This window comes from Hemitrygon akajei, chromosome 26 (assembly GCF_048418815.1).
Source record: "Hemitrygon akajei chromosome 26, sHemAka1.3, whole genome shotgun sequence".
In the NCBI taxonomy this organism is placed as follows: Eukaryota; Metazoa; Chordata; class Chondrichthyes; order Myliobatiformes; family Dasyatidae; genus Hemitrygon; species Hemitrygon akajei.
In genome coordinates this window covers 21,736,600-21,751,939 of record NC_133149.1, presented here as the reverse complement: position 1 = coordinate 21,751,939, position 15,340 = coordinate 21,736,600, and the positions used below count along the sequence as shown (strand labels likewise).

General features: G+C 42.3%; 1 protein-coding gene across 2 annotated transcripts in view; it reads left to right on the top strand.

The window, feature by feature from the left end:
• The first annotated feature begins 598 nt into the window (after positions 1 to 598).
• Positions 599 to 15,340, top strand: part of fez1 (fasciculation and elongation protein zeta 1 (zygin I)) — a 92,488-nt gene continuing 77,746 nt past the window's right edge. For both annotated transcript variants that reach the window (XM_073029710.1, XM_073029708.1), the window contains exon 1: positions 599 to 975. In XM_073029710.1, the coding sequence (XP_072885811.1) occupies positions 644 to 975 (332 nt within the window). In that variant the 5' untranslated portion in view covers positions 599 to 643. The remainder of the gene's footprint in view (positions 976 to 15,340) is intronic.

Here is a 15,340-nt window from a genome sequence, read left to right as displayed (position 1 = left end):
TCCATCATGCAGTCACCTTCATAGGATGTAGAGGGAATACTGGGAAGGTCACTATGAAAAGCCTCCCTCCAACTTGTCAAAATCATGGGCGTACAGCCGATGAGTTTATCCTGTGCCCCACAGATTAGGATGAACATGAATGGGTTTATGATGGAGGGTGCGGACAGTGTGCAGTTCCACTGGTTTAACTCTCTCCTGTGGACCAGCACTCTACCAAGGCAAGGAGAGATCAGAGGGGAAAATTATTGAAAAGGGCAACGAATAACCTGCAGGAAGAACTCAGCTGGCCGAGCAGCATTTGTGGGGAAAAAGGAAAGTATAGATGTTACTCGACCCTCTAAGTCCCTCCAGTAGATTATTACTCAGATTCAACCATCTACCGTCTCTCATATCCCCTAATTATGAAAAACGATGGGGACCAGAGGAATAGATCTAATGGAATTGCTCTCCTGTGAGCTGGCATGGACCCGATGGGCCGAAAAATCTCCTTCTGCTCTGTTACCGGGGATGGGTTATGGGTTTGGGGGAGAGATGTGAACTCCCTGCTCTTTTTTTCTGGAGCGGAGATGATCTCACCTTCTCCAATGCGCAGTCTCTCCGCAGTCCTCCGCTCCTGAGCACTCGCCTCTCGCTCTCCGGTTCGATGGCAGCTCCGCTCGTCACCCTCGATGAAGAATGGCAGGATTTCTACGAGCTGAAACCCGACCGAGCCGGGGGACGGGGGCAGCTGGAAGAGGAGAACCTGAACGAGTTGGGATCGGTGAGAACGGCGGGAGTCTCCCACTTTGAAGACCTAAGCGAGCTGGACAATTTCACCACGGAAATTATGAGCTTCAAATCCATGGAGGATCTGGTGAACGATTTCGATGAGAAACTCAACGTTTGTTTCCGAAATTACAACGAGAAGACGGAGAATTTGGCTCCGGTAATAAAGCAGATGGCGGAAGAGGAGGAAGAATTAATCAGGGATGATGAGTAAGTGGTTTGTAAATTCTCAACAATATAATTAACAATGAGCAATTGAGACAAAAAATCTGAGCATTTCGATTAATCACAAAAGTGAAATGAACGCCGCTGTGGCGGATTTTATTTTTAAATGTCCTACAAAATGATTTTATTGTTGATTCATCCTTGCAGTTGAATTTAATGAAGCGGCGTTTGCTTTATGTAAGAATGAAGCTGCTGCGCGTTGTTACAGGGATACCTTTTGTTAGACGTTTTCGCAGTGACCCGACACTCAGCTCCATCACCTGCAGAACACTGCTGGATTTCCTCTCACTTCTCAAAAGGTTTGACCAAAAAAAGACCCACACCAGAATGCACAAATTCACATCACAAAATCCTGATCCTGACCATTATTGCAATGGGATTTCAGTGTTTTAGATTAAAATACTGGGCAGGATAATTTAAATATTGTGCAGCCACGGAAGTCTGTTTTCTAAATTTTAAAAAAATTGAGTAGGTCTGGACCAGAAGGTCCAGGGTTGTTGCTGCATTTGAAGGTGCAGTAAAACACAAAGCTGTTCGAATGGATGTGGATGTGGAGAAAGAGAGATGAGAGCGATTTCAGGGATAATTACTGCACCAGGCAAACCCAGTTTTTCCCATAGTCCATCATGTAATGGTCAAAGGATGATGCCCTGATTACCCACGAGGCTATTTTGCTACCCGAACGGCGATCACTTCCCATTATCGTTGGTTGCCACTGTCTTCAGCTCAGGCACTTGAGGCAGGTTCCGCAGAACTGGACCTGGTGCTGGGGTGGCATTCGCAACGAAAGTGCAATGTTGTCACGTGCATCTAATCCACAATGGCCAGATGTGTCCACATTCATATTCACTGGGAAATCTGTGCCCTCAGTCTGGGGCATGTTGCAGTCCTGCCCGTGGTTCTGTACATATTCAGATGTCTCCAATTAGTGGGAAATGATGAGAATTAATGGCTCAGTGAGCAAGTACATTACTGAGTAGAGTACAGCACTGAGCATATCACCCAGAAGACTGCTTGGCTTCATTCCTGTGTGGAATTAGCTGGTTTCACCTGATGCTAGAGTAAAGTAGACATGGTTGTCCCCGAGCCTTTTGGATAAAGTGTCTCTTCGTGTGTGTGTGTGTGTGTGTGTGTGTGTGTGTGTGTGTGTGTGTGTGTGTGTGTGTGTGTGTGTGTGTGTGTGTGTGTGTGTGTGTGTGTGTGTGTGTGTGTGTGTGTGTGTGTGTGTGTGTGTGTGTAAACACGCATACCCCTCCCCACCGCCAATTCAAGTGCTTTGATATCCACAGGCAAATTGACCTGTATTGTCATGGTTTAACCATAGGTTTGTGATACCACAGAGAGACCATTCAGCCCATCAAGTCAGTACCATTTCTCTGCTCTTTCTCCATAGCCCTGCAATTTCCCATCAGAAATATATCCAAGTGAAAGCTACAATGGAATTTGCATCCACCACACTGTCAGTGCACACTAATTATTTGCCATGTTAATAAAACATATTTTTCTCATCTTACTCCAATGTTTTAAATCTGTGACCTTCTCTGCTAATGGCAATAGCTTCTCTCTCTCTCTCTCTCTCTCTCTCTCTCTCTCTCTCTCTCTCTCTCTCTCTCTCTCTCTCTCTTATTTATAAATATATATATACATATATATACACACATATATATATATATACCTGCCTTAATTTTTTATGTCTTATCTTCGGAAGCAGGATGTCACCAGAACCTAAAAATTGTTCCTTGAGGAAAGATAGGAAAAGCTGAGATTGGAAAAAAAGCCACTGAGAGAGATTTACTTATGGTGAATAACATTCTGAGGAGAATAAATAGGAAGTAGATATTTCCTTGAGTAAGAAAAGCAGGGAATCATCTGCTAAAGGCTAGATCTATGGCATTCAAGTCTGGTAACCCAGGCCTGTAGTAGAAAAGCAGGTATGATTTGCGGAGGGCTATTTCAAGGGTGAAGAGACAATTTTGAATGAGGATGGATGCGTCATCAGATGCATGGCAACTCTGACAGGGTTTGCAAGACATTACTTCCTACAAAGTGAAAACCAATAGTATGAATGACAGCGATGCTTCACTACCAGATGAACTCAACGCCTTCTATGCACACTTTGAAAGGGAGAACACAACTACAGCTGTGAAGATCCCTGCTGCACCTGATAACCCTGTGATCTCTGTCTCAGAGGCCGACGTTGGGCTGTCTTTAAAGAGAGTGAACCCTCGCAAGGCAGAAGGTCCCAATGGAGTACCTGGTAGGGCCCTGAAAACCTATGCCAACTAACTAGTGGGAATATTCAAGAACATTTTCAACCTCTCACTGCTACGGGCAGAAGTTCCCACTTGCTTCAAAAAGGCAACAATTATACCAGTGCCGAAGAAGAATAATTTGGGCTGCCTTAATGACTATCACCTGGGAGCACTCACATCAACAGTGATGAAACACTTTGAGAAGTTGGACATGACTAGACTGAACTCCTGCCTCAGCAAGGACCTGGACCCATTGCAATTTGCCTATCGCCCCAATAGGTCAATGACAGATGCAGTCTCAATGACTCTCCAAACAGCTTTAGACCACCTGAACAACACAAACACCTACGTCAGGATGCTGTTCATCGACTATAGCTCAGCATTTAATACCATCATTCCCACAATTATGATTGAGAAGTTGCAGAACCTGGGCCTCTGTACCTCCCACTGCAATTGGATCCTCGACTTCCTAACTGGAAGACCACAATCTGTGTGGCTGACAATCAACACTAGCACACCTCAGGGGTGTGTGCTTAGCCCACTGCTCTACTCCCTATATACACATGACTGTGTGGCTAGGCATAGCTCAAATACCATCTATAAATTTGCTGATGATACAACCATTGTTGGTAGAATCTCAGGTGGTGACGAGAGGGTGTACAGGAGTGAGATACGCCAACTAGTGGAATGGTGCCGCAGCAACAACCTGGCACTCAACGTCAGTAAGACGAAAGAGCTGATTGTGGACTTCAGGAAGGGTGAGACAAAGGAACACATACCAATCCTCATAGAGGGATCAGAAGTGGAGAGGAAGGTCCCGGTGGAGTACCTGGTAAGGCTCTGAAAACCTGTGGCAACCAACTAGCGGGAGTACTCAAGGACATTTTCACTGGCGGAAGTTCCCACTTGCTTTAAAAAGGCAACAATTATACCAGTGCCTAAGAAGAATAATCTGAGCAGCCTTAATGACTATCGCCCAGAGGCACTCACGTCTACAGTGATGAAGCGCTTTGAGAGGTTGGTCATGACTAGACGGAACTCCTGCCCCAGCAAGGACCTAGCCCCGTTGCAACTTGCTTATCACCACAATAGGTCAATGGCTCTCCACATGGTTTTAGACCACCTGGACAACACAAACACCTTTGTCAGGATGCTGTTCATCGACTATAGCTCAGCATTTAATACCATCATTCCCACAATCCTGATTGAGAAGTTGCAGAACCTGGGCCTCTGTACCTCCCTCTGCAATTGGATCCTCGACTTCCTAACTGGAAGACCACAGTCTGTGCAGATTGGTGATAACATCTCCTCCTCGCTGATGATCAACACTGGTACACCCCTGGGGTGGGTGTTTAGCCCACTGCTCTACTCTCTTTATACACATGACTGTGTTGCTAGACATAGCTCAAACCCCATCTATAAATTTGCTGATGATACATCCATTGTTGGTAGAATCTCAGGTGGTGACGAGAGGGCATACAGGAGTGAGATATGCCAACTAGCAGAGTGGTGCCGCAGCAACAACCTGGCACTCAACGTCAGTAAGACAAAAGAGTTGATTGTGGACTTCAGGAAGGGTAAGGCGAAGTACCAATCCTCATAGAGGGATCAGAAGTGGAGAGAGTGAGCAGCTTCAAGTTCCTGGGTGTCAAGATCTCTGAGGATCTAACCTGGTCCCAACATATCGATGTAGTTATAAAGAAGGCAAGACAGTGGCTATACTTCATTAGGAGTTTGAAAAGATTTGGCATGTCAACAAATACACTCAAAAACTTCTATAGTTGTACCGTGGATCGTATTCTGACAGGCTGCATCATTGTCTGGTATGGGGTGGGGGGGTGGGGGGGCTACTGCACAGGACCGAAAGACGCTGCAGAGGGTTGTAAATCTAGTCAGCTCCATCTTGGGTACTAGCCTACAAAGTACCCAGGACATCTTCAGGGAACAGTGTCTCAGAAATCGGCGTCCATTATTAAGGACCTCGAGCACCAAGGGCATGCTCTTTTCTCACTGATACCATCAGGTAGGAGTTATAAAAGCCTGAAGGCACACACTCAATGATTCAGGAACAGCTTCTTCCCCTCTGCCATCCGATTCCTAAATGGACATTGAATCTTTGGACACTACCTCACTTTAATATACAGTATTTCTGTTTTTTGCATGTTTTTCAATCTATTCAATATACAGTCGGCCCTCCTTATCCGCGGGTTCCGCATGCATGGATTCAACCAACTGTGGACCGGGAAAACCCGGAAGTTCTCTCTCCAGCACTCGTTGTTTAAGCATGTACAGACTTTTTTTTCTTGTCATTATTTCCTAAACAATACAGTATAACAACTATTTACATAGTATTTACATTGTATTAGGTATTATAAGTAATCTAGAGATGATTTAAAGTATACAGGAGAATGTGCGTAGGTTACCGCGGATCAGGAATCGAAAAAAATACCCGAAGTTCTCTAAGTTGGAATGAGGAGGGACCTCATAGAAACATTTTGAATGTTGAAAGGCATGGACAGAGTGGATGTGGCAAAGTTGTTTCCCATGGTGGGGGAGTCTGGTATGAGAGGGCATGACTTATGGATTGAAGGGCACCATTCAGAACAGAGATGCGAAGAAATTTTTTTAGCCAGAGGGTGGTGAATCCATGGAATTTGTTGCCATGGGCGGCAGTGGAGGCCAAGTCATTGGGTGTATTTAAGGCAGAGATTGATAGGTATCTGAGTAGTCAGGGCATCAAAGGTTATAGTGAGAAGGCGTGGGAGTGGGACTAAAGGGGAGAATGGATCAGCTCATGATAGAATGGCAGAGCAGACTCGCTGGGCCAAATGGCCGACTTCTGCTCCTTTATCTTATGGTCTTATAGGTAGATCCGGTATTATTTAGTGTCAATTAGTCAAACGTTTGTCTCAGTATATTTTACCTTTCTATGCATCTAAAACACTTAAGAAACGTATGTATTTCAATAATTAAACCACTGCGTTGCTTAGTAATAATTGTAGCTTTCATCGGGGCAGGGCCTTCAGATGCTGCATTATTCTTACTTTATCCTTTAAGATTGTTCTGATCATTGACCGACTGTAGCCTAACGCTTTTAGATAGATAGTTCAAATCCATTTGCACAGTGGAAGTCAGTAATGATGTTTAGAATATTTTGGAAAGTGTTCTGTAAATTTATCTCCTGCGATCAAATTCAAAGTGGTCACTTGAAGGTTCCTGGCAGTGCAATAGGTGGTTTGAAGCTTCCTGAGTTAATCAAGCATTAACATCACTTCCAAAAAAAAAACTATGCAATTACCTACATGCCATCTAATGTGAACTGGCTTGGTTCAGTCGGTAGCTTTAATTTCCTTAAGTCAGTAGGGTTAGATTCATGTTGATTTTACTATCCAATATGAGGCCTTATATGGTTAGAGAAAGTATCCTTCAAATGGATCAGGCACACCTATCTCTTCCAGTTGTTCAGCAAAGGTCTCAGAACTATTTAAAAAAGAACAGTTCTTACTAGGTGGCCTGACCAAAAGTCCATTTCCAAAAAGAACTCACTAAGTAAAAATGAGACCCATCAGTGCAAGAAGAATTGTGTTCTTTGTTTGCTCGACCAGGTTTTGGTTTTAGTTTATTACATGTGCCAAAATACAGTGAAAAGCTTGTCTTGGGTACTGTTCATGCAGCTCACATCATTACACAGCGCATTGAGCTAGAACAAGGTAAAACAATAACCATGCAGAGTGAAGTGTCAAAGCTATCAAAAGAGTGCAGTGCAGTGCAAGATTGAGAGGTAGATTGAGAGGCCAAGAGTCCATCTTATCATACAAAAGTCTGTTCAAAAGTCTTATAACTCCCTTTCTTTTTGATTTGGCTGTAGAGCCTCTGGCTACTGCATTTCTAAGCTGTCCTGAATTGACAGGGATCCGAAGGGGAGGTGTTGAGCATAAAGTTTCTCTTTATGCTGATGATCTATTACTTTTTCTTTCAAATCCATCCACATCCTTACCTCCAATGTTTTCACTTCTTGATCAATTTAGCCAGTTCTCTGGCTATAAACTTAATTTACATAAGAGTGAACTTTTCCCAATTAATAAAGAAGCACAATTATTAGCATTTTGCGACCTCCCCTTTAAAGTAGTTGATAATCAATTTACCTACCTTGGTATTACAGTTACAAGGAAGTTTAAAGATCTTGTTCGTGAAAATTTTGCTAATCTTTTGTACTCTACAAAACAGAGTTTGTCACAATGGTCACCTCTATCTATGTCCTTGGTAGGTCGTATTAATATTATTAAAATGTATGTTCTCCCTAAATTTTTATATTTATTTCAATCTATTCCAATTTTCATTTCTAAAACCTTTTTTGATTCCTTAGACTATTATTTTGTCCTATCTGTGGAAGAGTAAGCGTTCTAGAATTAATAAAGTTTATCTTCAAAAATCTAAAAAAGAGGGTGGCATGGCCTTACCTAATTTTCGTCTATACTACTGGGCAGCTAACATTCGTTGTCTTATCTTCTGGTCTTTTTTCCATAGCCAGTCTGACCGCCCTAAATGGGTAGCAATGGAGCTGAATTCCACTAAAGATCTATCTATTTCTGCACTTCTTGGTTCTGCACTCCCTAGTAGTTTGTCTAGACTAATTGTTAATCCTCTAGTTAGACATACTTTGCGAATATGGGCCCAGTTTAGGAAATTTTATGTTTTTTATGGTTTTTCCCTTTCTATTTTACATAATCATCTTTTTCTACCTACTATGTATGAGTCAACATTCTATGATTGGTATAGGAAGGGCATTAGGTATTTTGAAGATCTTTTTATCGATAATCGCTTCGCATCCTTTCAACAGCTCTCTGCTAAGTTCAATCTACCTAATGCCCATTTCTTTAGATATCTCCAAATTAGACATTTTATCAATCCTTTATTTCCCAACTTCCCTGAAATGCCCAAGAAAAATGCTATGGACTTATTTCTTTCTATTAATCCATTGGGTAAAGGTTTAATATCTTCTATTCATGATAAATAAGTATCCTTACGGCGTGCCCCTGTGGATAAAATCAGAATGGCTTGGGAGCATGACTTAAATATCCCTTTATCTGATGAGGTTTGGGACTCGATTCTCAAATCGGTTAATTCAACTTCTCTTTGTGCTCGCCACAGTCTTTTACAGTTTAAGATAGGGCCCATATGTCCAAATCTAAACTATCTCGATTTTACCCTAATATTAGTCCTCTTTGTGATAAATGCAAAAGTGGCGAGGCTTCTCTTAATCATATGTATTGGGCCTGTCCTAGTCTAGAGAAATTTTGGAGAGATGTTTTTATAACTTTATCCTGTATTCTGAATCGCCACTTAGAACCTAACCCTTTAATTGCTCTGTTTGGTTTCTTGGGTGAGACAGATATACGCTTGAGTTCGACTAAATGTCGAATATTATCTTTTGCTTCTCTCCTGGCTAGACGTCTAATTCTTCTTAGATGGAGAGATGTTGCCCCGCCCATGCATGTTCAATGGCTTAACGATATCATGTCCTGTTTAGACCTTGAAAAAATTTATTATTCAATTCTTAATTCGGATATAAAGTTTCATAAGGTCTGGGGACCTTTTATTGAGTATTTTCATAACTTTACTTTTAGTTAAGTTTTTTTTCGGTCCCTTGCTTTCAGCTTTTTTTGGTAGTAGGCATTATTATCTTCTGTTTTCAAGTGTATTTACAGTTTTGGGGGTTTGAATGTTCTGATTTATATTTTCTACATTTTGTTTTGGTTGGTCTGGAGTTTTTTGTGGGGTTGGGGGTGGACACTAACTTTACACGACTTCGACTTGGGTGCTTTTTCAATTATTTTATTTTGTATTATATTACTATTGTATGCTTATCTTGCACTGTACTAATTTCCTATTTTGTTTTTGGGTTTTTTTTTGTTTGTAGTGTTGTAGAAAATGCATAAAAAACAATTAAAAAAAAGAACAAAAGTCTTATAACTCGGTTTGAAGCTGTCCTTGAACCTGATGGTAGGTGCTTTCAGACTGCAACTGCTTTCCTGTCTGTTCTCTTTAAAGCACATGATAATGGCAGCAGGTGTGGAATAAACTGGGTCACATCCTTCACCATCCAGGTATTCACTGCAGAAATTTGAACTATTTTGACAGGATCGTTTTATGGCTAGTTTGGCACCAGATTTATATTCAGCTAAATTAGCATTGAGTAATATTATGTGGATTTAAAACTGGTGTTCTATCTGCTCCTGTGGGTTATCTCCATGCCAAGCTCGATTAAGTTTACTCCATCTAGTAATTCATTTGATAATCAGAATGATGTGGGGCAACACAGGTTAGGAATGCCCTGATTAATAATCTGAGCTGTTGGTTCATCAGTGAGGTGAGAGTATTAGACATCCAGGGCTGGGTGACTAAGTTATCTGGTTAAACTGAACAATCGAATGATGCAAAATGTCCTATGAACAAATTTTGAAGAAAAAATTGGGAATTTAGCTTATTCACATTCCACATCAGAAACCAATGACTTGGGCAATGTTACAGTGTTAGCACTGGTGACATTTCACAGCAAAACCTTCTATCAAATGGTACAAGGTGCCTTCAGATGTGCCTAAGTCTGGAGACGTGCTATATAAATGCAACTCCATTTGTTTGCTCCAGAAAGAAAAATGGAACTCTCCCTATAAAGCCTGTTATCCCTTTTTAGAAATAAACAGAACAGAGATATTTCAAGTAATCTATACAACTTGATATTAATATGATGTTCACTAAACACTTAAGTTTTGTCCCTATCATTTATGATGTTATTTCAACTCATTATGCCCACATTCCATCTCATAGAGTCATAGAACATGACAGTACAGAAACAGGCCCTTCAGTCTATCTAGTCCATGCAAACCATTAATCTGCCTAGTCCCATTGATCTGTACCCAAAACATAGTCCTCTATACCCTCCCCATCCATGTACCTATCCAACTTTCCCTTCAATGTTGAAATAGATCCTGCATCCACCACTTATGCTGGCAGCTGGTTCCACACTCTCTCCACTCTCTGAAAAAGTTCTCCCTCATGTTCCCCTTAAACCGTTCACCTTTCACACTTAACCCATGACCTCTAGTTCTAGTCTCACCCAACCACAATGGAAAAAGCCTGCTTGAATTTGCCCTATCTATATCCTTTATAATTTTGCATGCCTCTATCAAATCTCCCCTCAGTTCCAATAAATAATGTCCTAACCTATTTAATCTTTCCTTATAATTCAGGTCCTCCAGACCCGGCAACATCCTTGTAAATTTTCTCTGTACTCGTTCAACCTTATTTACATCTTTCCTGTAGGTAGGTGACCAAAACTGGACACAATAATCCAAATTGGGCCTCACCAACATCTTGTACAACTTCAACATAACATCCCATCTCCTGTACTCAATACAGTGATTTATGAAGGCCAGTGTGCCAAAAGCTTTCTTTAGAACCCTATTTACCTGTGATGCCATTTTCAATGAATTATGGACCCGTATTCCCAGATCCCTTTGTTCTACAGCATTCCTCAGTGCCCTACCACTCACTGTGTAAGGCCTACTCTGATTGGTCCTTCCAAAGTGCAACACCTCACACTTGTCTGCATTAAATTCCAACCGCCATTTTTTAACCCATTTCACCAGCTGGTTCGGATCCCACTGCAAGCTGTGATCGTCTTCTTTGCTGTCCATTACACCCCCAATCTTGGTGTCATCTGCAAATTTGCTGATCCAGTTAACCACGTTATCATCCAGATCATTGATATGGATGACAAACAGCAACGGACCCAGCTTCAATCTATGTGGCTCACCACTCAGAGGCCTCCAATCAGAGAAGCAACCATCTACTACCACTGTAGATTGGCTTCTTCTGTGAAGCCAAAGTCCAATCCAATTTACTACCTCATCTTGAATGTCGAGCGACTGAACTTTCTTGACCAAACTCACATGCAGAACCTTGTCAGATGCCTTGTTAAAGCCCATATAGACAACATCCACTGCCTTGTCTTCATCAACTTTTCTAGTAACTTCTTTGAAAAAACTCTGTTAGATTGGTTGGATATGACATATCACACACAAAGCTATACTGACTATCTCTAATCATGCCATGTCTATTCAAATGTGAAAGCCCATATAGACAACATCCACTGCCTTGCCTTCATCAACTTTCCTGGTAACCTCCTTGAAAAACTCTAAGATTGGTTAGACATGACTTATCATACACAAAGTCCTGTTGACTAACCCTAATCAGTGTCTGTCTATTCAAATACTTATATATCTGGTCCATCCCAATAACATTCCCACTTACTGATGTCAAGCTCACCAGCCTATAATTTCCTGACTTACTCTTAGAGATTTTCTTAAACAATTAAAGAACATTAGCTGTCCTCCAATCATCTGGAACCACACCCATGGCTAAGGATGTTTTAAAAATCTCTGCTGGGGCCCCTGCAATTTCAGCACTAGCCTCCCACGGGTTCCAAAAGAACACATTGTCAAGCCCTGGGGATTTATCCACCCTAATTTGCCTCAAGACAGCAAACACCTCCTCCTGTGTAATCTGTATGAAGTCTATGACCTTGCTGCTGCATTGCCTCATTTCTATAGACTCTGCATCTGCCTTCCAAATGAATACAGATGCAAAAATCTTGGATCTTGGACCTCCAGAAAGTGCCCACAGCAGGGGTGTTTGATAAGTTTGTGGCCTAGGTACCTTTCTAGCCTTTTGCTTTTAATATATTGGTAGAAGCCCTTAGGATTCTCCTTCATCACCTTGTCTTCTAGAGCAACCTTATGTCTTCATTTAGCACTCTTAATTTCCTTCTTATGCGTTCTCTTGCATTTCTTATGCTCCATAAGTCCTCGTTTGTTCCTACCTGCTTCTACCTGCTACGCACCTCCTTTTTTCTTAACTAGGGCCTCAATATCTCTCAAAAATCAAGGTTCCCTAAACCTGTTAACTTTACCTTTTATTCTGACAGGTACATGCAAGCTTTGTACTCCTAAGATTTCACTTTTGTAGGCCTCCTACATACTAAGTACACCTTTGCCAGAAAACAGCCTGTCCAGATCCTTTCTGATACCATCAAAATTGGCCTTTTTCCAGTTTGGAATCTCACCTCGAGGACCAGACCCATCCTTTTCCACAATTACCTTGAAACTAATGGCATTATGATCACTAGATGCAAAATGTTCCTCTACACAAATTTCTGTCACCTGCCCTGTCTCATTCCCTAATAGGAGATCTAGTACCATACCGTCTCTGGTTGGGACTTCTATGTACTGATTATTTCCTGAGTACATTTAACAAACTCATTCCCATCCAGCCCTTTACAGTATGGGAGTCCAAATCAATACGTTCATTCATTTTGTGCTGCGTTGAAAAAATCAATATGTGGAAAGTTAAAATCACCTGCTATCACAACCTTGTTTCTTGCTACATTCTGCGATCTCTCTACAAATTTGCTCCTTTATTTAAAGTGTATTTTAATGTGTTGTCTATAATCCCATTATCGTGATCATACCTTTCTTATCCCTCAGTTCTACCCATAAAGCTTCACTAGATGAGCTCTTCAGTCTGTCCTGTCTGAGTACTGCTGTGACATTTCCCTGACTGGGAATGGCCCCCTTCCTTCTTGAATCCGTCCCACTCTATCATATTTAAAACAACGGAACCCTGGAATATTGAGCTGCCAATGCTGCCCCTCCTGCGACCAAGTCTCACTCATGGCTACAATGTCATAATTCCACATGCTGATCCATGCCCTAAGCTCATCTACTTTTCCTATAATACTCCTGGTATTGAGATATATGCAGCTCACAACATTAGTCCCACCATGCCCAATCTTTCAATTCCTGACTTTATATGTAGGCTTAGCAACATCTTTCTCCATTACCACTTCAATATCCGTTCTCGTGCTCTGGATCCCATCCTCTTACAACTCTAAGTTAAGCACCACCGTTGCAGCACTAGAAAACCTTACTGCAAGGGAAGGTTTATTTCTGTGCCTTTATTTTTGAGTTATATAATGTGGTATGTCTTCAGTTCTCTGCTGCAGTTATGTAAGAGTTAATTCCATTAGTCCAAAGTCTCAGTCAATGTGAATGAAGACAGATGAATGAGTTAGAGGTGGCTTCCTATTTTCCCTGATTTTCCCATTTATTTCTTCGCATGATGGCATTGCAGAATTGTTGAATTTCACCATTCACACTGATTAATTCACATTGATAAGATTGTATTTCTATATTATATTGACTGTCGTGGTGTACATACTATTTATTACAAATGACTATAAATTGCACATTGCACATTTAGACAGATGTAACGTAAAGATTTTTACTCCTCATGTATGTGAAGGATGTAAGAAATAAAGTCAAGTCAATTCAATTCAACAAAATACTAGCAGGAGCAGAGATGTTGAAATGTAGCTTTTGGAACAACATGAACCAACAAAAGTGTTGCCAAAAGTGAAACAGGCTGTGTTTATTATTCATGAGTGGAATTTTTGATCAATTATTTTCATCTGTACTGGCAGCAAATTATAGGTCTTTCATCTTCACGGCTAACATTTGTATTGTGCCTTTAATATAGTAAAGCACCATCAAATGAAATCTGATATTGGTACATAAGGGAGGAAGAACAAGCGATCAATAGCTCTGACAAGATTGGGAAATGACCTAGATGGAGAGGGGGAGAGAGGGTGGGAAGGTCTTTAAATGTCAAAAAAAAAATGATTCAGAACAAGAAGGCAGCAGGAGAGCATCTAAGAATTTCCAACGGGAAGACATTTTGAGTTCTTGGGGGAAGAGAGAGGCCAGACTGCGCAGGCGCGTGACGTCCACCGATTGAGCGCGAACAGTTTAAAAAGTGCAAGGAATCTACAGAAGTTTTTGATTCAGAACAAGGAAGGCAGTGGGAGAGCATCTAAGGATTTCCAGCGGAAAGACATTTTGAGTTCTCAGGGGAAGAGAGAGGCCAGAGTGCGCAGGCGCACGTCAGCCAGTTGAGCGCGAACAGTTTAAAAAGGGCAAAGAATCTGCAGAAGTTTTTGATTCGGAACAAGGAGGGCAGCGGGAGAGTACCTAAGGATTTCCAGTGGGAAGACATTTTGAGTTCTCGGGGAAAGAGAGAGGCCAGACTGCGCAGGCGCGTGACGTCCGCCTGTTGAGCGCGAACAGTTTAAAAAGAAAGGCAGCCATATCCAGCGGGCAGCAGAGTGAAAGGGCTTTGGCTCCATGGGCTTCGGCAGTAACAAGACGAGGTGAGGCAGTTGTTCATTGCAAAAGGAGGTAGTGTGTGTGAGGCCAGTTTTCTGCAGTCGGTGTCAGGTGTGGGAGGTCCTGGAGTCTCCCGGCGTCCCGGACGGCCACATCTGCACCCGGTGCATCGAGATGCAACTCCTAAGGGACATTATTAGGGAACTGGAGCTGCAGCTCAATGACCTTCGTCTGGACAGGGAGGGTGAGGAGGTGATAGAGAGGAGTTACAGACAGGTGGTCACTCCAGGGCCACGGGGGACAGAGAAATGGGTCACAGTCAGAAGAGGGAAGGGGAAGAGTCAGGTACTAGAGAGTACCCCTGTGGCTGTACCCCTTGACAATAAGTACTCCTGTTTGAGTACTGTTGGTGGGAACACCCTACCTGGGGGAAGCAACAGTGGTCACGCCTCTGGCACAGAGTCTGGCCCTGTGGCTCAGAAGGGTAGGGAAAGGAAGAGGAAGGCAGTAGTGATAGGGGACTCTATAGTCAGGGGGTCAGACAGGTGATTCTGTGGATGCAGGAAAGAAACTCGGATGGTAGTTTGCCTCCCAGGTGCCAGGGTCCGGGATGTTTCTGATCGCGTCCAAGATATCCTGCAGTGGGAGGGAGAACAGCCAGAGGTCGTGGTACATATTGATACCAATGACATAGGTAGGAAAAGGGAAGAGGTCCTGAAAGAAGATTACAGGGAGTTAGGAAGGAAGTTGAAAAGCAGGACCTCAAAGGTAGTAATCTTGGGATTACTACCTGTGTCACGAGACAGTGAGAATAGGAATGGAATGAGGTGGAGGATAAATGCGTGGCTGAGGGATTGGAGCAGGGGGCAGGGATTC